This window comes from Esox lucius, chromosome 21 (assembly GCF_011004845.1).
Source record: "Esox lucius isolate fEsoLuc1 chromosome 21, fEsoLuc1.pri, whole genome shotgun sequence".
NCBI classification, from domain to species: Eukaryota; Metazoa; Chordata; class Actinopteri; order Esociformes; family Esocidae; genus Esox; species Esox lucius.
Window position 1 is genome coordinate 17,683,063 of NC_047589.1, and position 25,662 is coordinate 17,708,724.

The window sequence follows — 25,662 nt, forward strand, 5'->3', positions numbered from 1 at the left end:
TGATGATGTGGGCCCATTGAACATAAAAAAAGTTATATATGTACATCGACTCACTGTGATTATCAGAGATACAGTTGTGCTCATAAGTTTGCATACCCAGGCAGAAATTGTGAAATCTTGGCATTGATTTTGAAAATATGACTGATCATGCAAAACAACTGTCTTTATTTAAGGATAGTGATCATATGAAGCCATTTATTATCACATAGTTGTGTGGCACTTTTTTAAATCATAATGATAACAGAAATCACCCAAATGGCCCTGATCAAAACGTTTAAATACCCTTGAATGTTTGGTCTTGTTACAAACAAACAGGTGAAAATGGCAATTAAAGGTGAATTTCCCACACCTGTGGCTTTTTAAATTGCAATTAGTGTATGTGTATACATAGTCAATGAGTTTGTTAGCGCTCACGTAGATTTACTGAGCAGGCTAGATAATAAGCCAATAACTGTCAAAAGACCTGCGTAAAAAGGTAATGGAACGTGCTAAAGATGGAAAAGGGTATGAAAAGATATCCAAAGCCTTACAAATGCCAGTCAATACTATTGAATCACTTATTAAAATGTGGATCTCTAGATACCAAGCCAAGGTCAGGTAGACCAAGAAAGATTTTTAGTTTTATGATTGTGCCATTCTGTTATGACCTACAGTTGAACGTGAATCCCATAAGAAATAAAAGACGTGTTTTACCCGCTCACTCATGTTTTCTTTACAGATGGTACATATATTACCAATTCTCCAAGGATATGCAAACTTTTGAGCACAACTGTACCCCATGCCCATAACACACTAGGCTGCAGCAGCATGCCTAGAAACAGGAAAGCGCTAAGAAGCAGTAAGGGTGGAGGACCGTTGGCCGAACAGGAAGGCAGGAAAAACTTTAGATTTGCCAATGTGAAGCAAAGTCACAGTGCAGGCCACAAAGCGAAACTTGGCACAGCTTCCAACTCTAAGTGGATTGGCTGAAAATGGCTGTTCATACCTAGCACCACCCAACTGTTTGCTAGCTTTGCACTAGCGTGAGTGTGGCCAAGCATAATCATTTGAGTGCCGCTTAATATCTAGATGGTATGTCATGGTCACGGACAGCACTTCTCGAAATGCTAACTCTCTTTTGATATAGCAGAGGGTGTGTGTAGTGTAACATTTTCCTAAAAGGATCAAACAAACTGATTTTAAATATCCCACATTTATCCAAAGGTACGATGGGGTACGTGCTGATACATTTGAGGAAAGCATCCATGTAAACCTTTTTAATATACACAACTCCATGGTTTGACGTGTTTTCCATGAGTCCAGTGTACCCGCAGAAATACATTTAAATCCAATTCAAAGAATCATTCAGATTTGTCCAAAACAAAAACAAAAAAAACTCAGAGGAAAGGAGAGGAAGAATCTGAGAAACACGAAGGCCACAATAATTGAGAACACATTTTTACATCAGACAGAAGGCTCAATCACCCCATGACGTCATAGGTCGAGCACATCCGGCTCAACATAAAAAAAAAAGTTTAAAACATGTTTAAAAATGTATGTTTAAAACACCTACAATCACTTATAACTATTTAAGGAGACAGAAAAAATACCTCAAACAGTGTCTAGCGATGGATTTAGCCTTTAAGTTTGAACAAGACCTAAAATTATCTACTGTGATACTGTGGTAGCAATGACGAATATAATAAAAGAAATCATTTATATACAGTCGCTCTCAAAAGTATTCACTCCCTCATATTTAATTGGATCACAAGATCAAACTAATATGGATTTAAGTAGTACTTTTTCCTCTGATCAACAAAAGTATAATTTCTAAATGAAAAATAAAATCTGCAAATGTTTCTAAATTAGTAAGTAATATAAAACAGGAAATAATTGATTGCATAAATATTCACCACCTTTTATCATGACACACCTGAATAAGTATTAATTCCCTTCGCAATTACAAATCTGAATGAGCTGTGTTGCTACCAATTGTCTTTTAGAATTCCCATTATCAGTTTAATGCAGGGTGGAATTAAGGTGTTTCAGGTTAAATACACCAATCTCCGGGAGGTCCCACAGTTGGCAGGAACAATAACTAACATTAATAAGGGGGAGGATAAAACATTTCCAAGGCATTGAATATCCCCTAGAACACAGAAAGGAACGGAGAGAATATGGCACAACTGAATCTTTCTTCAGAAACAGAAAGTTCACAAAGACTGAGTTTCCAGGTAAGAAGGGCACTAGTGGGGGAGGCCATCACTCTTAGGGGTGTACTCACGTTTGTTGCCAGCGGTTTAGACATTAATGGCTGTATGTTGAGTTATTTTGACGGGACAGCAAATGTACACTCTCATTCAAGCTGTACACTCACTTGTTGTCACTTGAAAAGATACAATCAAATATTTGCAAAAATGTGAGGGGTGTACTCACTTTTGTGAGATACTGTACGTATATTTTTCTGCATTATACACATTTAATTAAAACTCAGGTGAAATCTATTAAAACACAGATTTTTTTTTTAGAGTGTCTACATAAAAATAAAATTCAGACTATTGAAATACAAGGCAACACCTGCATCATCCTCACTGGACTACATAATGAAAGAAGTAGGCTACCTAATAATGACATCATGTACATATCCAGGATTTAAAAAAATAATATACAGTTTTGCTTTTAAAAATTGCTTTTTGTTGACAGTGCTATCTCCATGCAATACGGCATGCAATTATAGAGGGCGTGTAAGGAGAGAAGCATGATCATGCATGACCATGCAACTACAACAAAAACGGAACTGAGTGCTGATGTTCTCAACCACTATGCAAAATAAACAGGTTCTATTCAATAAACCCCAGGATCACATTATCACCCATCCTTTCAAATCAGTCAGGATAGTTGATATGGATACTATAATATAACAAGGTCAAGGTTTGTTATTTATTGAGCTTTGGTTAACAATGCTCTATAGACAATGATTAACAGTGCTCTATGGGCTACGGTTAACAGCGCTCTATAAGCTACGGTTAACAGCGCTCTATAGGCTACGGTTAACAGCGCTCTATAGGCTACGGTTAACAGCGCTCTATAGGCTACGGTTAACAGCGCTCTATAGGCTACGGTTAACAGCGCTCTATAGGCTACAGTTAACAGCGCTCTATAGGCTACGGGGGGCACACATTTCAGTGACTATTTCCAAGTGAACATACAAGATAAACTAATCACAGTGAAGTGGACTACTGAAATGGACATTCACACAAAAAGTATAAACACATTATAGACATTGCATTGGAAAAGCTGTAACAAAAGATCTTTGTTGTATAAAAGGCAAGTGCCAGATAAGACTGCAGAACAAGACCAAGGCCAAAAATGTTTTGAGTTCACTATTTTCATTCACATACTATAAAATGCTTCCTTTTATCCACCATAGACAATAAAGTAAGTTCAAAATGCAAGTACAAAGTTCATTAATCAAAAAATTCTGAAAAAGTAACTTCATTTGATGAGGACAGTGCTAGTTCCTATTTATTCTCACTTAATCTGTGTTAAGTCATCCCTCCAGTAAAATACAAGTGTAGTATGATACCCTCTTTTCCAAAGTTAATTAATAGTCTTTAATGTTGTGCACTTTACATTAAACTGCTCAGAAAGAAGGCATTATGGAGGCCTATGTCACTGTATTATGAAAGCCTACTGAAGATGCATCATGAAACTCTTATGCTTATGAATTATATGTCTCCTTAAAGAATAAATATATTAGTACAAACATTGACGTGCTGCTCTGTTACATAACTGTTAATAATAAATTATATTTGATGAAGGTCAGAAATTTCTTACACCAAGGTGGGTTTTGGTAGCTATTGGTCAACTCAGATGAGCCATACTAAATCAATAACATTGTGTCAATGACCCCTCTTCTAAACACACAGTAAACTCAAATTCTATATTGATTTGATACCCAGACATTATATGGACTGCAGCATGCACCAGATGACTGTACATATATCTTGGTTTTGACAGTGTGTTTGTAAAAACAGAAAGAGAAAAAAAATAATAATAAACTGTACATGTTGTGATAATGGCATGTTATAATTATACATTATTGAAATGTTGAAGACAAAAAGCTCACATTTCTTTTATCTGCCCCTAAGAAATCTGTGAAGAAGCTCTCATGCTGCTTTTCCCTATTACTGTAACTAACACATTCTCAAAATTCCTTTTCAACATCCTTTTGGTCAGACATGCAAGCAGAGTGACATATCCTATGGCGTAACAAGCAAAGTGCAATGACTGCTTTCACCTCTATAATTAAAACAAAATACCAACATACATATTAAAATAAACAATACTCAACAATCTCTAACCTGGCTTGGCAAATGTGAGGAATTGGTTCATGCATCTCTTCTCTAACTTTCCCCCTCACCTACTTGAACCTTTCAAAGATGGAGTGACCCATGGGAGGGCCACTTTAGCCAGGTTTATATCGATCTTAATTAACATTGGCTTTGTTTCAGTGTGATTCATTGAGAGTTTTCAGCTACAGGTTTATTTGTACTACATGTCCATCCAGTCTTCTGAATTATACCCTTATGCTTCAAGGGGAATATGTTGCATCCTGTTCCTCTTCATGAGTCTTGGGATGAAATGTATCAATATAGACAAGTTTTCTGAATTTAGTTGGGTTGGTAGGTTTCTAAAAACAGGCAATAATAATTCCTGTGTATTTAAAATTAAAATATGTAATGCTTGGGATTCAGCAACCAGAATATCAAAAGGAAAAAAAAAAAAACAAAGCATGTCAAGGAATTTTGGGGAGCAAATTGAGTTTGGAATAAGAAGTAAACTCTGACTTTGTAAAATATTTTTGGAAAAATTGACATAATCCCAGACATGCTGTTTTGTGATGAAATGCAGAGAAAAAAATTTAGCATGCGTAGACGTATTGCTAAAAGGCAGCTTAACTCATCACTGCCCTTGTTACTGTCTTTTTGTCCACATCCAGCAAAATCTTCAAAAGAGGCACAGAAATGTCCTGCGCCCACTACCATAAAATGTTGTCAGTGCAAGACTTTGCTTTTGTTTAGTTATTTGACAGCAAAACATTAAAAAGGGGACAGGGGTTCGACTGGATCACCTTACCCATTACGTCAACAGTCCTTTTACTTCCTAGTCTGTCTTTCCATTCTCCTGTGTCTCTACTTTGTGCCGTCGGCCAGAGCGCATGACCTTGTAGCAGCCGCGGGCAATCTTGTGCATCCACATGACGTTCATGACATCCAGACAGACGCTGGAAATGATCCAGGCAGCACGGCCTCCCAGCGGGACGCGGTAGAAGGCATCGGTACCGTATACAGCCCACATTCGGCTGTAATAAAGCGGCATGATGGCGATGCGAACCAGGAAGAAGACGACGGCCATGGCCATCCCATTAGCGATGTTGGGCCTGGAGGACTTAGGGTAACCTAACACTTCAAAGAACCAGCTGGAAGAAAGACAGTCAGTACAATGATGTACGTGAAGTACGTGGTAACTAACGGTTAATGCGACTCGGGGCCTAACAGGATTCATACACAGGTATGAACACAAGGGTAATCTCTTACGACTCAGGGCTTGTTTGCATGCTACATTTTCTGAGACATATCGTAGAAGACTCAAATACTAGATTATATTGTTGTGTAAACTTGCATATATCGATAGCTCTAGACACCAACTTCCAAGGTAGCGTGCACCAAATTTTCAATATAGTCCCCTCTGAATTGTGCAAGTGTGAAAACATTTCAGTCGGTAAGCATGCTTTTTCCCACGGCTGACAGCCACAATCTAACATGCCGGTATAAATTCAAAATCTATGAAGATTATTATAAAAAAAAAAGAAAAGTCTATTTAGCTTTGCAGTTCTCTCTCTTGTAATGTGAACAAGCCCTTAGTAGTACAATAGACATGAACAATGGGTATCTTGTACCTACCGCTGATTCACACATGGCGTGGAGAACTCTGCAAGTAGACGGAAGTTAGCAAAATAAGGCAACATTCCTTGTCCCTGAAAGAACAAGGTAAAAAGAAGAGATACAGTAAAAAAATAAAAGGAAGGTACTGACCATGCTAAAAACATGAAATATTACCAGTTTAAAAAAAATGATGGCAGTGTTTAATAAAAATAAAAAATAAACTCCACTTTTGCCATAATTTTCAGCACATAGATGTGCATTTCATCATCACACAATAGGATGTGAAGAAAAGGCAGAAAATAATAATTCCACTATAAATAAAGTACAGTCCACAAGTTTTGTTGCTTTGGGTCTGTACTCCAGCACTTTAAAATTGAATGATACAATGAAAATGGAATTGAGATACAGAAAGTCAGGTTAGTTTCAGGTTATTTTCATCCATATTGAATTAACATAATAACAGCATTTTTTGGACGAAGTCCCCCATTTAAGGTTACAGAAATATTTGAACAAGTTGTCTCTTATAATGCAGACGTGTTTGTTTTTATGTATTCAAAAGAAAGCTGTTAATGTCTAGTCTTGATTTAAGCCTTTGCATTTGGAGTCAGTTTTATTTGTAACAACTCGAGGACCAAAGAAGTGTCAATGCAAGTCAAGCTGACTACCATGATGCAGACAAATTCAAATAAATTAGTACATCAAAAAATATGAAAGTAAAAAAAAATGACCTGGTTGAGCAACCATCAGGAACTCATCAGTAACGACTGATCAGGAAAACTCCAGGACGTAGGCATGGGTGTGTTAGCCACTACAATTTGCAGAAGACTTCACCAGCCAAACTACAGAGTACTCCAAAACAGCAATGCCAAAAATAATTTTTTACTGCACTGTTCTAGAAAAAGCTATGGTAAACAGATGAGACAAATATAAACATGTACCATGATGGCTAGAGAAATATATAGAGAGAACAAGAAACCAGGCAAGCCTAGTTCAGCCGGCCTGCAATAGAAAATCTTCCTACATAAAGTTTCGAACCCGGGTCGCCCATGTGAAATGCTGTGTCATTAACCACTACACTACAGCACTGTACACTTGTACCTCTTGTCTCTATCCTGAACAAATCCTCTTTTGCCACTGGCCGTTTTAATAGTTAATTGGCCATTTGTGAATTACATTGATAGAGTTAAACTAACGTTTCTTACTGAGTTTACCTCCTCCACAAGTAGCGGCTATGTATTGCATTTGCAATGAAGATGAACTATTCCATGCCAGAAACAGTCGCAATATAACCGTATACAGTTTCAGGTTTTGGTTTTAGCCTGCAAAGTTTTCGTCAATATGGAATAATTCACAATGCGTACTTCGCTTCGCCTCCGAGGAAATACGAACTCAGGACCTATAGTTCACAAGTCCGCTTCTCTAACCACTACACTATTTAACAAGGGGTAGTCAGTCAGTCAGACACTCAGTCAGTCACTCACTCAGTAAGAGACATTCGCTCTTCTTAGCTGGCTCCGCTTACGTGGTCCAGCAAAAAAGAAATGAGCAAACCAACTATCCGTGAAATAAGTCATGTTTCTTAATTTATGGAATTACAGGCTAAGAGTGGGATCCAGCTTAGCATATGTTTCAGTTGCTGAAGACTGAAGGCAAAAATGCCCAGACATAAAAAAGAACTGAAGAGGGCTGCAGTACAGGCCTGGCAGAGCATCAACAGAGAAAATACCCAGGTTTTAAATAAAATGATTTAAAATCTAGTACTAAATATGACGTTATATCTTATTTTCATCTGTAGAATTAAAGCTGACAGTCTGCATTTTAACTTCTTGGTCATTGTTTCATCTCAAATCCAATGTGCTGGAGTACAACAACAAAACTTGTGTCACTGTCCAAATACTTTTGGACTACACTGAATCTTGGTTAACCAAAGCAAATATTAAGTAGGGGTTTGGAGCAAAAATTAAAATCACTTTCTGAATATAGGTCTGCTCTGCTGCCATTTTTCAGATCAAACAGAAACACATCACTCCTCTGGAGACTCAGCTAACGGCTAAAATCTTTGGTCCAAATTTAGTCTCCGGTCTTATTTCATCTTCAGTATACCGTAATATACTGAGTACCCATTAATATCTTCGAAGGGACCTTTGATATAACAGTCTTGATGGCACCAACAAGGCTCACAGACTAAAAGACTATCAGTCACTCATTGAAAACACTGTTGTAAAAAACTAAAAACAGTCCTTCCACACATTCTGCAACTACCCAAATGAGTAATTATTTGCCATGCATATAACAGACAGGTTAATAGTTAGCTGTTAAAGGAAGGTATCTGCCATATATTACTAACAGGGGTGTAGTTGTAAAAGAAAGTGTTTAAAGTATGAAATCCGGCAATCGGCAAATCGGCAAACAATTCCATTAGAAAATGTAATATTAACAATCACTGCTATACCAACCATACCATATTACATTATTAGAACTGTATTGCTCGATTGTATTTTAATGCAGAGAAAGCCTAACATACTTTTCTGTAATTAAGCATTACACAACATGCACATCAGGTTATCTGTCACAGTGAAACCACAGACTTAGCAATATAAAAGAACAGTATAAATCTCCTTGAACTTTTCACATGCCTTTTCAGTGCCTTTAATTAAAATGTTCGTCCTCCCCAGTTATCTACACATCATACTGTACACTTCATGTAAAATGTTTTGCCATGAAATAAGCAAATGTATAAAAAGATACAAAACTAAAATATCATAATTTGACAACTGTCCATGTCCTTGAGTTAATATTTGGTGGAGGCGCCTGTTTGGTTCGGGGCTCTGGACTACTTAAGGACAACCTGCTCCTGTTTAGCCTGCTTTCCTCCATAGTTTCCTAATATCCAATCTGTGATTAAGACTGCCTTATCGCAGCATCTCCCAGCAGATTTGGGTCAGAAGTTGAGATACTGTGTGTCTTCCAAAGCACAAGCTGTGTTGCTCTTAGGCCTTTGATCAAAACTCTCTGGCCTTTTATCTCGATTGAGCCATCACCGGGCTGGATAGTGACCATAAAAGCCTGTAGCGCCCTCAAAGTCGCCATTGCCCTCTTGGTGGACTCTCTAATCAGTCTTCTAGTTGCTCAGTCATCCACTTTGGACAATCAGCTTTTTGGCCTGTAGCCATGAATCAACCACTTCTTATTGATCGTCTTGACCATGCCTCCAATGCCTTTATTGTTTTATACTCTTCCTCTATTCTGGATCTTTACAGATCATTGTTCCTTAATTTTTTGACGGTCATTTGTGCTTATGGTTGAGCTTTGAGGATTGCAATTCACTACAACAGAGCGATCCTACAGAAACTGTTAAATTAATCCTGAAATCATCACTATAATTTAACACAGGTTTGATTTTTTAAGTTGGTTACACCTGGGCTAATTTGGGATTTCTAGGATTTCTATTACAAAGGTATGGAGGTTCATCCAAATGTTGATATTTCAATTTTGAATTAATAATAATTGGCCAACAATAATAAATAGGCTTAAAACTGTGCAGTATGGAGTGCAGAGGAGTGGCAGGAGGACAAAACATCCATACCCGAATTCTGATTCCACACGTTCATAGAGAGGCAGGCACGAATACAACTCAAAGTTCAGAGCACTGAAAAGGCAGTAATCAGTGATTCAACATTAGAATAAAACGTGAGTAAACAGTGGTCACTCCCCGCTACAACCCTGACTTTTACCCTCTGACCTAAGGGCTTGTACAACCCCACTCTCTGCAGGGTGGTATACATATCAATTGTTAAAACAAGTGCAATTTCCATTGTATTGTTTCCCCCCCCCCCTTTCAAGCAAAACCTGGTGCGGCAAAATGATCCAAATAACATACATACACACACAAGCAGGAAACTTACCTTATAAGTCTGAAACAAAAGTTAATAAGTGGCAAATACATACTTTCAAGACTTGCACAAAGAGGACAACACACAATTGTTTCAAGTTTATACCAGAGATTGTACGAACTTTCTAGCATCTCAATGCTAGTACTTCTAGGTACTGGTAAGTCCATACTGTTACTGGACAGATACATCACATCTGCTCAGTGTAGCACAACAGCAATAACAGCAGACAAGACAGGAAGGCTTCAATCTAGAACAGTCAGTCCTGGTCTTAAGATTTGTCATGTTATCCAACCTAATTTGAATTTGATAGTTTTTGCATGAATGTTTTGCTGGTAATTGTGGGTGGGACTATATTATTTTAGGAAAAAACCATTAGCAGAGGATAATGACATACTGAACATATGCTACAGACAGACAGACGGAAAAAGTGTGTCTATTGTTAGATGCAACAAAAAGCCACAACAACTCTGACAGACTAACATGCAATTCAGAAAACAAACATTATTCAAATATTGAGTCTGCATGTTAAGACAGACATTTAACCACAAGTTCCAAGTTAAGGCTTATGTTTTTTATGTTGTTGATATTATGCCGTAATGCTATTAAAATACCTGTTTCAACTTATGCTAGTCACAGACTTAAAAACATACTGACATATAACAGATCTGAGACACACTCACACACAAAAAGTAAATAAATGAGTAAAATCACTGAGATGTTACTTGACCACTTTACCACAACAACACAAATTAGGCTGTTAAGCAGATTAGTTTGTATTTTGCTAAATAATATCAGTAATTAACATACTTATTAATTCCTTAATGTCCAGTGACAGTATGGCCTACACCATGAAATAAATCTCTGGATCTACGTATAAAAACAATTGGAAATAAAGTTGTAGTGAGAATATAACCAACGTTAACTTATTTTCCTTTAGTTAATAGCGCAGTTAGTTTAATTCTCATCAACAGCATCAAATTTGCTCAGGAGCTTTAAGAGCAAGTTATTTTTATTCTCTCAGAAGATAAAAGCATTGTGCCAAAAAGCAGTACTCGCATCAACAAGTTTTTATTAAAAAAAAAAATCATCGAGCGCCAATTTCAAGTTGTGTGTCAATACAATTTGCATACAATCCTAACACGTGTTTCAGTTGGGATAAGAGGTGAGGGGATCTACTCTGTGGAGGTCTTCGCAGATAAACAAATCAGATTACCGATCCAGTATCTGACTGGGTCGTAATTTACATTATGCATTTGTCGCTTGGATTCCATGTTGGATAACTGAGTCCATGGCTCTTGCTTCTGTTCAAATGTGTGAAATACCAACCAAATTTTATTAATTTTTTAAGAAGAAAATATCCTGATGATAAATACCCTCTCCCTTTATTCAGCATTTATCTCGCTCCTCCACTCGTTTGCCTCTTTCTGCCTGGTTTGCATGTTTCTCCTGGCTGTATTCCACAGCAATGAACACGGGACTGCTATTTCAACACGTCTTCAATGTTCAGGTAACCTACTGTATAATGATTTCACAGAATATATGGGATCAGATGTTTTTTCACAAGTAGTAGTTGTGATTAGGCTTATGGAGAAGGACAATGAAATGAAAATATTTTTCAAATACTTCTTTGAACTATTCTCAATTCCAATAGCAGAGGTGACAAAAAATAGTTTCAGACACTTCCAAAAACGTTTGTTTGCTCAGGCAATCTATTTAAGCAATAAGGCACAAGGGGTGTGATATATCGCCAACAGGATTTCCATATATGCCAAACACCACACCCTGTTCTTAGGCACAACGCATCGCAGAGTGCCTGGGTAAAGCAATCAGCCATTGTATATTGGCAACAAAACCCCAAGATGCCAACCTGCTATTTTGACCCAGTTTTAGTTCATATAATGTTTATAAACGTAAACTGTCTCATATGCAGTGGCTATTGGCCAATCAGCATTCAGGATTTAAACCACCTGGTTAATAAAACATATTATTGCACACAGATTATCATAAGATGGAGAGTGCATACTACAGGGAGACTCTTTGTGCGTTTTCACCACATAGCCCTTCCATTTTTTTTATTGAAATTTGAAATTAGGGATGTCATTATGGAAATACAAAACTGTAGACCTTCAACAATATATTAGATAAGCCAGACTGAAAAACAATTTGGTGGGCTTGTGAGGCAATAATACAAGCATGTTTCATCTTCATGGCATTGCTATCAGATTGCCATGTCACCTCAACGGATGCTCCTGTTGGCTACCCGCCCACACAAAGAACACAAAAAGAATTCCATCATCCAAACAGTGTACTGTAAACCCACAATCTAATGGAATAGACATCTGCTACATAAAAAACAAAAAGTGTAATGACTATCATTAGGTCCACATCAGAGCCAGATTTAGAAACCATCCACCCAGGTGCTTTGTTTATAATAGACCCTTCCCCGTTATAGTTAAGCCATAATAATGTTTGTGTATTGTCATAGACATTTTTAAGATTTCCAAGTAAATGCCAAAACCATCCCAATCATTTGGACCAGAGAATTGTTTTCCCTTTTATAAGAACATTTCATGCAAATGTATGTAATTTACATGACAGAAGACAAAGTGTCTCTGACAATGACAAACGGAGATCAATTAACTCTACTGATTAAATCTGGTTCTGTAGGTCCTTTCAGCATGATAACTTTTTTTTCATAGGGCAGCAACTGAAAATCTCTCACAGACGCTTTGAAACAATCCTACTAACACCAGTAACAGCACTTGTTTGACATAGAGCGCCATGAACTTTGTCTGTGTGTTAATATGACTTCCGGGTCAGGGTTCTGCCCAATGGCACAGCAAGAGTTTGTTGCCGCTAGTGTGAACAGAAAATTGTATTTGCATATCATGCTAACGTTATTTAAATTAAATTGGTCACCACAATTGTTGTAGTCTAAACAGGCTCAAAGTCAGCTTAAAACACAACGGTTTAAAGCTACATGTACAGTAGCGCAACTCACACACTTTTGCAATATTTATAAAAGAAATATACGTTAGTAACAACAACAAACTGTTTTGTCCCTGTTTATCATTGCACGTGAAAGTACAGCAGTGAATGTACTACATTAATAGCTGTTTTGTTTTTTTACAGTAATGCTGCATGCACATTACATGAAAACAAAAACTATAGCAAATGTGCATGGAGCGGTGGGGGGGGCAGTTTCACAATTGATTTGAGGTAAGGCCAGAGCTTGGCTACTTAAAAGAAAACCTCAAGACTTGAAGTACGCTAGGCAGAGCTTATTCGGCCACTACAGTGGACGCACCTTCATAAACGAGACCCACTTAAGCATCATACACCCACTTAAGCACCACCGTTATCACAATCACCCATATTTGAGTTACTTAAGGACACTCTGTCATAACAGTGAAGGGAAAAGCTGAGCTCAGGCAGAGCAAGAGGCAGTAAGTAGATGTAGTTTTTGCATGCAAATTCCTCCCTATTGGAGACTCCTCCAACAACACTGGGAAAGCCCAGAGAAACTGAGGCATGCTCAGCTCAGTCCGGCTCCATACAAGGCTGAGTTTTAGGTTGGGAAAAAAGCTGGACTTTCAAAGGCAAAGTGAGAAGGGGAAGGAGACAGGGATGAAAAATGGCTGCCATTACCATCATTAAGCATTCCATGCAAGAAATACCAACATTATCATCATTGCCGTAATCATTAACTACAGAACCTGGTGACCTAGAGGGTTACAGGCCAAGGGTGAACAGCTGTGTCCTGGATGACTGCGCTTACAACATCTTACAGCACTATCCACAGTGGTCATAGCATTTATAACCAGTTCTGTTGTTACAGTACAGACAGAAATGACATGTTATTTGATAATACAGTGCTAATTATGTACTGCATTACCCTATTAGTTCTTTCAAATAAACTATCCCTGATAATCATATTAACCAAAAATATGCTTAGCTCTTGAACAATAACTTCAATACTTTTCGCACAACAATAGCTAACTTAGTAACAAACTTAACAACATTTGACTTGCACAAACTTCCAACACATACGCTAGCTAATTTCACATGACCCTATTGGGCATACAGCAGTAGTATCATACGATAAACCAACAGTATCTCCACAATACTCCACAACATTTCAGTTTTTTTGCCCAATGCATGTTTTAACAGCTGAGGACTAGTTAATGAGAATCACTAGAAGATGTGAAGATGGTGCCAGCTGGTTAGAACCACACTAGCACAGTCCTACCAGAGATCAGCTGTCTCCTCATAGCCACCCTCCCTGCACTGACATCACAGCCACACAGTAGGACACAACACAGCTGTTCACCTTCAGTTGTCTTTTTCCCATCTTGCCTGCATGTTCTGCTATTGGACAATGTGGAACTCACCAGTACATAGTAGTAAGCATACAACGCTGCCAGGTGGTGCAGTACAAAATACTTGTCTCCTATCGCCTTCCAATAGTAAAATATTAGTAGCAGATCTGGAAAACAGACAGACAAATAGTGCACAGGTGAACACCAGTTTAAGTGTGTTTCAATGAAACAATAACGTCAACCAAAACAATACAACGATTTGTTGTTACTGTGTACCTGTTTATGGAAAACTAGCTGTAAACCAAAAAGTGCCAAAAAAGGTTACCAGAAGTTTGGAAATCTTTGGCACCAGATGTAAATCTGCAGCAAACTCTTGTCAATGATAATATATATATTATTGATAGAGTTATTTTCCCCTGATAAACAATTCTCTCAGATATCTTACCAGAAGATGTTTCTAACACATTGGCCATGCTAATTTACTTGGATTACATCATTGGTCAGAAATGTCTAGATAATAGCTTTTCTCATTGGTAAATCTAGTACAATTAGCATATATGCTAATGAATCATTGTAGCAGACACTTGAAACTGTATTCAATAAGCATTTAAGTCAAATTTGTTGAAAATGTTTTACTCGCCACCTAAAGATTGATAAACCATCCTGTTTTTGGTGTTGAATTGGAAGCCCTTTTCACAGTAGAAACACTTCCCACAGTGTCCCAATACATATTCAGATGACGCTCAATGTACTTGACCACTGATGTAACAACATTCAGAACGATTCTTGCCAAATTAGATTCTTGCCACATTCATGTACTTAAACTGTAAATAGTAGGATGATTATATAACGTGTAGGAATGTTTTAAAATGTTGTAAAAGTCAAAGGCAATGACTCTTTTTGTGTTGTAAAATTAGCTCCTTTAACAACTGCCCCTACTGCCTGCTAGTCCATAGGCCTGGAAGAAATAATGCAGGAGATTACCGGTCTGAAGCCTTTGGCTAAAAGACCGTAAAGGTGCCTGAGCTGCAGAGAAATTTTTTAAAACCTAGATAAAGGTCACGATTTGGGTAAAACTTTTAAAGCAGCCAAAAACAGAACAGCAACTTGATTTTGAACTGTCATCTAGGGGGCTGTTTGAGGCTGTCACTTTAGCAAATTTGTACATACAATCACAGGGAAAACTTTACAATTTGACTACAATTTGGAAAGCAAATGACTACAACTAAAAAGAGAAGGCAGAAAATGACACTTTCAACATTAGTTGTGAGTTCGATACCAACTGGGGTCATTACAGAAACGTATGCACTCAAAACTGTTAATTGCTCTAAATAGGTTTCTGCTTAATTACAAAAATAATGTAATATAAAATATATGTGTATAACCACCATTTTCTCTCAGACTGTCACAATGAGTTTGAATCCCATTTGAGGCTATAAAATGTAGTGCTTTGATGAACACCTTTATGCCTTAAAATAGCGGAAACACTAATCAGATAAATAGGATGACAGGGTCAAATTGAGATCCCTATTCCAAAATAACCATAGGGTAAAGGTAGGTAGGTGACAGGCTTCAGCTTGGCAGGCAAGTGCTCTCCTCCACTAGACTATTGAATTGGACAAGAAAAAATATTTAATTACTGAGAACTGTTTGTCTAATGCAGGTCTGTGTGAAAAGCTTGTATTTTGTACAAGATTTTTAGTGATTAAGACAAATAATTTCATATTGATTGTATTTAGTGCATTTACCATGTTTGTTCTCTTTGAGAGGAAAGATCATTTAAATGTACGTGATGTGTTATGTAGATATGACATTTCAGTGGTACACGAAGTAACCTAAAGAAAATTATTTATTTGTGCATTCATGATGAGCTGGCAGCAAATTTGCAGTAAACAGTGGAGCTTGGAGAGGGATTTTTTGTGTAATTCTTTTTTAAATAAATCTGAAATGGCTTATAGTGCAGAGGCGACGTTGCCTGTGTGATTAAACATGTCCTGTAACAAACACGGACCTTTGCAGGTGTGAATATACTGCATGTAACAAAAATTTGTCAGTGACTTCTCACCAGATATGAGGTAGCCTGTTGTCATGCCAACATTTATCTTCACAAGTGTGGGATCTCCCCTGTTGGAACAAAATGAGAGAGGAATTACTTTCAACATGGTTATATACTGTTATGTATACTGTATAACATACAAGTAAAAGTATGTACACAACACATTGTTTGCATTATTGACTAAAACAAATGACTGTCCTCACCAGACAGGGTCTTCATTGACAGCGTCATCAAACAAGAGGATGTAGAGGCAGAAGAGTCCCACCACCAATGCATGGAGTGTGGACACCGTCCTAAACACACATATATTCACAAACATGCCTTGTTAAAATATGATGTTTTTTGGACAAGGCAGAAGAGCAGAGATAAAAATGGTTTGATTTAACCAATTTTAAATTTGGGGCTGAGTTCCAAGTTCCATCTGGAAGAAACCAGGTATCATTCATCACCTGGCCAATACCATCCCGTCGGAGAATAATGGTGGTGGCAGGATCATGCTGTGGGGGTGTTTTTCAGCAACAGGCACTGGGAGAATACTCAGGATTGAGAGAAAGATGAGCAAAACAAAGTACAGACAGTTCCTTGATGAACACCAGCTCCAGAGCGCTTAGGACCTGAGACTAGGCCAAAGGTTCAAATTCCAAAAAGACAACAACCCTAAGCAAACAGCCAAGACAACGAAGATTACCTTTGGGACAAATCTGGGTATGTCCTTGAGAAGCCCAGACTTGAACCCAATTGAAAGATCTACAGGAAAGACCTGCAAATGTCTATGCAGAAATGTTCCTCATCCACCCTGACAGAGAAACTCCCCAAATACAGGGGCCATGCTTGTACTGTAGAATTTGAATATATGGTTGTGTTAATTATGTCTTTTCATAGTCCCCAAATCCAGAATACAAGTTGGGAGGTGCACCTTTGTTCACAATGATGACAGTAAAGAGACACATATACATGATACACTTTATTATTGTGTGTATTTTAATGTTGTATTTCTGGGAGCCTATTGGGCTTTTACATTAATATTATTATTATTACATTAGTATTAATATGTATATTTTAATGTAGTGGGTTCTGATTTCTGTTTGGACTCCAGGCACAGTATCTACAGTAAATACTAATACTACTACCTGTCTGCCTGCCTGTGTGACTGACCTCTTAACAGTGTTTAAATGCCTGTTGCCTACCCCTGCAGTAACTCAGACACTCAGACATTTACTCAAGCTGTATCTACAGTAAGCCAGCTATGCTCCTTCTGTAATTACGCATATCTACATCTCCCTGCCAATCTCTCTGTCTGCCTGTCCGTCTCTTACTGACCACTGGCATGGGCCAGAGCAAGAACAGACCACAGAATCTCCATTGACAAAGACACTTGACGGTAATCTGTAATGTAGGGCCTATCTATGGGCTGCAGTTGCCCTTTAATCCCACCTACCAATGTCATATTTAACATACAGCACCAGTCAAAAGTTAGGAAACACCCATTCACTAAGTGTTTCCCAAATTTTGATTGGTACTGCACACAGAATACAGTGAAGAAAATATTCGAAAAAGCAACAATCATAGAAGAGTGTCAACTAATTATTTTAAAACATTGTCACACCTTAAGTATTCAACTGTACATGTATTCAAATCTGCTATCATTTTTTTTTAGAGCTGCAAGAAGTAGCTCTGTACAATGGCAACCCCTGGGATCCTCCACCATCTTTTCGTCACAAGAAACAAATCTAAAAACAATGCACCCCAGTGGTCCCGCCAGAGGGTTTTATAATACATGTCTAATGAAAGTTGTTTCTCTTAAGACACATTTTTGACTATTTATGAATAGTTAGTTCAGGGTACAGGAAAAGAACCAAGCAAGCCTAGTTCAACCGGCCAGCGCTTAGAAGGAATGAATGTTGTCGCCCCTGGCTGGATTAGATCCACAGTTTCCTTTGCGGCAGACAGGGTCTTTTACCACTACACTATTTAAACAGTGGGTGTGGGTGCACATGATACGTGTGTAGAGGTGTGGTGTCTGTTCATTTTTTGCATTGTCAAACCAGCAAATAGTCTAAATTCCATGGTTCTCAAAACGAGTTCCCTACATGAGTTAACATCCAAACCAACAACAGGTATAACAGGTATATCAACACATTAAATTAGAAATATATTAGTGTAGATGGTTAGCTAACAGCTATACAGTACCTATAAGGAAAACAATGACTCTAATCACTACATGGCTGGTTCGTTTCTTTAGAAAACAATGACAGTTAAATAATCACTACATCATGTGAACTACGCTATGAAAATCGAAAGAGCAATATGTTCTGCGTCGGTGCAGTTCGTCCATGCAATATAACCATGAACAGTTTTGCTTTAAGCTTACTATAATGCAGCTACTGGAGCTTGTAGCCAGCAAAGTTTTAGTCTAGCTATACTGTACCTATAATGAAAACAATGACTCCAATCATTCCATAGCTGGTTTGTTTCTTTAGAAAACAATGACAGTTGCATAGCCAACAATTACGCTACGTAAATCTAGAGCAATATCCGTGCAGTACGTCCATCACATATATAACCTTCAACAGTTGTCATTTAAGATAACTATAATGAATCTACTGAAGCTTGCAGCCAGCGAAATTCTAGCCTATCCTGAACAAATCCTAACGCCAAATTTGTTTGGTCCATAGAGAGGGTTGAATCCATCAATCAATCAAATTCATTTATAAAGCCCTTTTTACAACAGCAGGTGTCACAAAGTGCTTTTACAAAAACACCCAGCCTTAAACCAGAGTCGATTTAAATTTAGACCAGGTCAGAAGCATGACCAGGTGGACAAGGACAGGGACAACACAGGTGAGGGAGGAGGTGTCAGCACAGTGGCAGCTGAAATCGTCAGGTATCATCTTGATCTGCAACACAACCAGGAGGACTTTGGACAGGGACAGCAAGGGGCCCCCAAAACAGGTACTCTGCAGGTGTGGACCAGGAAATGGGAGGAGACTGGGAAAATTCAGAAAATGCATTCCTCATATCAACAACAATTAATAGTGAAGAAGGAGAACTTAGTGGGGAAGGAGAACTGACCCTACTCCCCCAGCACAATAATATAGCAGCGTTAGATCTTGGGACTGAGACGGGGGGGGGGTCCGGCAACACTGTGGCCCAGCTGGGGGAGGCGCCGGACAGGGCCCAACAGGCAGCAAAACAATCCACCCACTTGCCAAGCATCAACCAAAGGGACACCCACCAACCGCAACCACCCTGAATGAGGGCCAAGTATTGCCAGCAGAGTGCAGCCCAATTGCACAAGTACGCAACAGAGAGACAACAAGCCAGTGACTCCTCCCCCGAAAGGCATTGGAGGGAAGGCATCCCAGTGGCTACGAGAGCCCACCTAGCAAGACAGCAAGGGTGGGCAGTATCAAGCCTTCTGGTCACCTTCAAGCCCCTGGGCCAGGCTACACCTAATCATAAACCGTGCTGTAGAGATGAGTTTTTAGTAGACACTTGAAAGTTTGCACTGAGTTTGCATTTCTAACCTTAATTGGCAGATCATTCCATAGTAGTGGAGCTCTATGAGAAAAGGCCCTGCCTCCAGCTGTTTGTTCAGAAATCCTAGGTACAATTAAAAGGCCTGCATCTTGCGATCGAAGGTTACATGTAGGTATGTATGGCTGGATCCTTTCAGCAAGGTAAGTAGGACCCCGGTCGCCTACGTGACAGTCCCTCTCTCTAACCACTACGCTATTTAACAATGGATGGTCAGCCAGTCCCTCACTCAGTAAGAGACATTCGCTGGTCATAGCCGGATACGCTTACGCAGTCTGGCAAAAACACTGTGCAATTCAGCCTGCTCCTCACTAGTGTAAAGAAATATATATATTTAAAATAAAGTTTCTATAGCCAATGCAGCTTATAGCTTTCCTTGGGAAATGAATAGGAATCGCAGAGGCTTCTGTCCATTTGTCTGCTGCACACAAAAACAGCTGATAGGCTTGTGTCTGAAAGGCATGGGTAGCCAAAGTACTGGAAACTTTATTTATATATTTAAAAAACTCATCAATTGATTTAGTTAAAAGATATTCTGTTGATTAGGCTTTTTAAGTGCAAGAAATGAAATGATAAAAAGTAGGCTATAACAACAATGCAATATTTCTTGAAAAAAATCATTTGACCTGCAAAACGTTGTGAAAGGATATGCAATTTCAATAATCTCTATATTGTGGCATAAATATGCTCACACACACCCAGTTTCATGCAAGTTTAGTTTGAATGTTCTTGTTCACTCAGACAATCTACAGTATTTAACATAGTACAACAGGTGAGTCAACCAGTGAAAACAATCTTGTATAGCAAAGATCTAGTCCACTCAAATCTTGAGGTGTGTTTCTCTAAAAAGCTCATTAAAAAAAAACTTTATCTCTTACGTAACTGGACCATCATATGCTTCAATGTGCCTTTATTAAAACCACATCAGATTCTACAGATGTTGTTTTCAAAAAATCTAAAAGATGAATGGTAGGCATGAACAGTTGTTGAAGAAATAGAAAAATCTAATAATACAAACCAGAAGTATGTGGACACACAATGGTGTAAAAGTCCAGAGTGCCCAAGTGTATCCTTGGGACAACTTTTTGTATTCAAGCCTTTATGTACGAACACATAAAGGATAATTATGTAATATTAGTATTGCAGCCTATGGCCAATGTTCTGTACCTTGAATTCCATTCCACCTTCTGCTTTTCTGCAAGGCGTAGAAAGCCAGGGCTGACGCGTGTGGAGACCCAGGGGCTGGCACGGTGGAAGAGCCACTGGAAGAAAAGGAAACTGGCGACTGCGATGACCAGGATCAGCTGGCTGAATGGATCCATGGCCGCCAAAGCCCACTGGAGAAGGGAAAGCAGAGGAAATATAGACAGAACGAGATGGAAGAGCGCAAGAGGAGGGGAGAGAGGAAGCAAGCAAGAGAGGGTGAGAGGTGAATAGTCATTTGGGTAGATTCAACAAGATACAATTCAAATAGAGATAAGCTATAGGTTTAAACAACAACAACAAAAACATACTGATGACAATAGTATAGTACAGTGGACTGGCAGTGTGTAGTAGATTTGACATTGCAGTCAGTAAAACACAACAGGTTGCCCTTTATTGCTATATACAGGGTAGAGTCAAAATGATGTTCAGATCAACAGAGGTATACAGTAGAACACATTTCATAGAGGGCCATACAGCACAAGTGGGTTATACAAGCAAGACATGTGTACGTATATCCAGAATATTCTGTGTATCTGTATCATATACTCCTATGCATTAAAAACAAAAACTGTGCAGTTTCCGATATACAGATGAAGCGTAATCCAGGACTAAAATGTAATTCACATGGCGCTGGTTTCGCAGACACAGAATAAGCCTAGTCTAGGACTAAAAAACAAGCTCAATTGAGTTCTATTGAACTTGATTCCTTAGTCCTAGACTAGGCTTAATCCATGTCTGCAAAACCGGCGCATGGAGATTTGTGATTTGTAGTCCAGGACTAGGCTTAATCTGTAACAAGGAAACTGTGCTTTGCACATCTGGAGAAAAAAAAAAATTACTCCATCAAGTTGGATTGCAAAATTACTCCATCAAGTTGGATGGGAACCTTCAGTGGAAAGTAATTATCAACTCTTGCCACATATTCTCAACTGGATTCTGTTCAGGGCTCAGTCCAGGTCATTGATATTTTTGTTTTCAAAAGTTGGGTTCATTGTCCTGCTGGAAGATGAATGTTCCCCCAAGTCCCAGGTCTCTTGCAGACAGGTTTTCTTCCAGGACATTAATTCTTTGCTGCATTTATCTTATCTTCACAAGCATTCCATGCCCTGATGCAGAGAAACATCCCCATAGCATGATGCGGCCATCACCATGCTTCCCGGTAGGAGATAGTGTTCTAAGAATAATGTGCTTACAGTGGAGACCAAAAAGAAAAAGCTTTATTTTGGTCTCACCAGCCCATAGAATAATCTTCTACTTGGTCTCAGAGTCTCCCAAATGCTACTAGCCAAGATTTGGTGTTATTTCTTTGCAACAATATTGTTCTTTTCACCACTCTCCCATAAAGGCCACTTGTGAATAACTTGGGCTAATGTTGCAGTATGCACAGCATTCCTCAGATCAGATCCTCTTGTCCGGATATTTGTTTTTTTTAGGAAGGCCTGTTCTAGAAAGATTCATTGTTGTAGCATCTCCATTTGTTAATAATGGAGTTTACTGTGCACTGGGGATATCCAATACCTTGGAAATATATCCTTAAAGCCTATCCCTGACTGGTGGTTTTGAATTAAAGATTTTCTTTGAATTTTCCTTTTTTTCGTCATGATATAGTTTTTGTTAGGAATTGTACTAACCAACTGCAGGGAATTGAACCTGAACCCTGAAAAAGGTATTGAACCTTTGAAATCCTTTTTGCACACAGTTGGACTCCAATTAACTAATTAGGTGATGTCTAAAAAAAATATAAAATGTATTGACCAGCTCATTCAGCTGTTTTATAGCAAAGGGGGTGAATACTTATGCAATCAATTATTTTTCTATTTAGTTTTGTAATTAATTTAGTACAATTTGCTGATTTTCTTTATCACTTTGACATTACAGACTTTGTGTGTTAAATCCAAAATAATTCTCAAAATCTGTAAGGGGTTTGAGAATTATTTTAAAAGCCAAAGTATCCACAGAGATATGGGCTGTGAATTTCCCAATTTGATCCGTGCCGAGTAGTGAAGCAGTGATCCATACAGATAACCCTTTGGCTTAAAAACCACCCGCCCACCAAGCACCAGCAAAAGAAAATCAGCCACAGTACAATCTCTACGCAGACATATGGGATCCGAATTACTAGAGATTGTCATGTTGCCCTGGGTGCAGCCACTGCTGTGACTTTCAGTTGTCCTGCTTTTATTTCCAACTGTACCATAATGCCACTTTAAGAATGGCAATGAATGCAGCCAGAAACCTTTCATGCAGTAAAACCCAGCTTCTAAAATTAGCCCTATATTTTCTACTCAGCAACACAGCTTGTTAGTTTTGATCTCCAAAGAGATCCAACAAATCAGACAATATGTCAATGACCACATTTCAAGGAACAGTGTAAATACAGTTTTCCAACTGAATGACAGTATAACATTGGTTTTCTGACCATTTCACTTTTATCAGCTATTATATGACACTTTAAAATTCTCTAGCTTAATAACTAAACTTCATCAAAATATATTCAACAATTTGTCAAATAAAATATTGAATATTAACAATTTTAATGTTAATTTTCAATGTTCCTTTTTGATACGGTTAAACGTGGGCCAACTACCAAAAAACTACAACAAAGGCAAGCACTATTTGTGATTCTGTTAACATGGCTATCCTATTGCTACACTTTGCTACACTGTGTGAGAGTCCATGTGAAACCCAGTTCTGTACATTGAATCAATAAAAGGGTCAGTTGGAGTAAACATTGTTTACATAATGTTGAGATCTCACTTGCTTAAGGAAAAGTCTAAAGCACACATAATATACTGTACTAAATATCAAGCTGAAGATAAATTGATTGATTTTTAGTACAGGATTAGGCTAAGCCTGAGAAACGGACCCTAAATATTTATTTATTTGAAGAAAAAAATATACAACACAAGTAAAAACAAAGAAACACAAATTCATTAAAACATAGACATGGTTTTTTAAATCAGTATTGTGTGACCTCCTTTAGAACGCAAAACAGAAAAGATAAGCTTTAGTATATGTCTTTTTCTTAAGTAGTCCTGTGGTAAATTCTTTAAACCTTCTAGTAGTTGGTTAAGTAGGTCTTTAGGACATTTCTTCTAGCCATTTCAAATGATATACATTCATTTTGGAATTACTTTAGAGCACCGTCGCCTCGGTTTTGCAAACTCTACTGCTAGTAGGAAACAAACAATTAAAACATATACGGTTAAGAAGATTTGAGACAGTGCATGGCTCAACTAAGCTATGAATTACCATTTTTGAAGAACTGTATGAAGACATTTCTTCTGAAGCAGATAAATAATTACCATAGCCTGAATACCTAGGGCTGGAACCTAAAATCTCACCATAGTCACTGTCCATCTGAGATCAATGGTAAACAGTGTTGAAACAATGTTGGCAGTTACATCAGTGTTGTTCCATTCCATGCATGAGCCAGGCAAGTACAAGGGGCCATTGAGGTTAAAACTAAACAAATAACATATGGATACTGCTAGAGGCCAAAGCTCCTTAAGTAAAAGTTGTACTCGCTTGTTGACCACATAACTGCCTTTCATTCATTTACTGAGTGTCCATGTAGCAGTTTTTAGTCAACTCTATACTCAGATGAAGATAATTTGAACACGAATATTACAGAACCTTAAAGTAGAGAAGGGGTATCCGTTTTAAAGATTGTAAGCAAGGCAAATAATAGGTAAAAATGTAGCCAAATAAACCACTCAACAAAAGGCTTACTGAAGGTCTTCAAACATGCAAGGCGAGGTTAACAACTGAAACCGCACCGTCTACTGCACATGTGATGACTTGTACAAGCATTTACAATGAAGTTATGGGGATTGGTGTGGGCGCAAGATAGTCGTTGAGATACGTGAAAACATGTTGTCTAATTGAGAAGGTTGTAAAACTTATATTTATTTTTAAATATTTTCCAGGACGCAAACTAACAGCCTCAGATTTTTTGTGTTGCAAATATACGTATGTATGTATGTATGTGTAGATACAGTATGTCGGATGTTACTTTGGTCAGAAAATGTGATCCGTCTTTAAAGCGATACAGTTATATTGTTACAAGTATAATCTACCTTTGGCAGATGCTTTAGAATCAAAGATCAGGGAGTCGATGGAATAGCGTAAAAAATTATTGTTATACCAACATAATTAACCACAATATGCCTGGCCAGCTTGCCAGATGTGCCGCATAGAATGGCAGAATTCCGTTCACATTTCAGAAGAAAACGATTTTCTTCCAAAAAAATGCACGCACATAGTCTGAAGAGACGCAAATACAATATTCAGACTTACCTCTCATTCAGTCTTTCATTCAGATGTGTGTTCCGCACTCAACTGGTTTGGGATGGTGCGAAGGCATGGTAAATGATGTCGAATTAAATGTTCAGTCATTTTGATGAACAGATAGGCCTAGCTCCCCTACTCATAGCCTACTAGATCGATTCTACCGTACAAACGTTAATTGCAGACTGTATTGTATTCGATAAATCCACAAAAAAACACGATTTGCGATGCAGACTGATGATTGCTTAGTGAAATGATAGGGAGGTAACTGTAAGCCTAGGCGCTATATGGTATTGGGATCGAATTACAGTTAAATTCTTAAAGAGATATTCACAAATGTGCCCGCCCACCTGCACACGCATACATACACCTTCACACATTTACGTAGCTATCTAAATGGGGACACCAAGGCTGATTGCCTATAAAAAGTCAAC

At 38.2% G+C, this 25,662-nt stretch overlaps 1 protein-coding gene across 3 annotated transcripts; it reads right to left on the bottom strand.

Annotated features, from left to right (window-relative positions):
- Positions 1-2,462: 2,462 nt before the first annotated feature.
- On the bottom strand, positions 2,463-25,525 carry tlcd4a (TLC domain containing 4a). 3 transcript variants are annotated; one of them, XM_010891137.4, is made up of 7 exons: positions 25,238-25,525; positions 20,900-21,069; positions 16,399-16,488; positions 16,205-16,263; positions 14,212-14,306; positions 5,946-6,019; positions 2,463-5,461 (listed from the first exon to the last, which is right to left on the bottom strand). In XM_010891137.4, the coding sequence occupies exons 2-7, from the start codon at positions 21,052-21,054 to the stop codon at positions 5,146-5,148; spliced, it is 789 nt and encodes a 262-aa protein (XP_010889439.1). In that variant the 5' UTR covers positions 21,055-21,069; positions 25,238-25,525; the 3' UTR covers positions 2,463-5,145. The 3 variants fall into 3 exon arrangements, with proteins under 3 accessions (XP_010889439.1, XP_019897547.1, XP_019897548.1); XM_020041988.3 differs by lacking the exon at positions 25,238-25,525 and adding an exon at positions 24,191-24,272; XM_020041989.3 differs by lacking the exon at positions 25,238-25,525 and adding an exon at positions 16,645-16,720 and having other exon boundaries at positions 20,900-20,973.
- Positions 25,526-25,662: the final 137 nt, after the last annotated feature.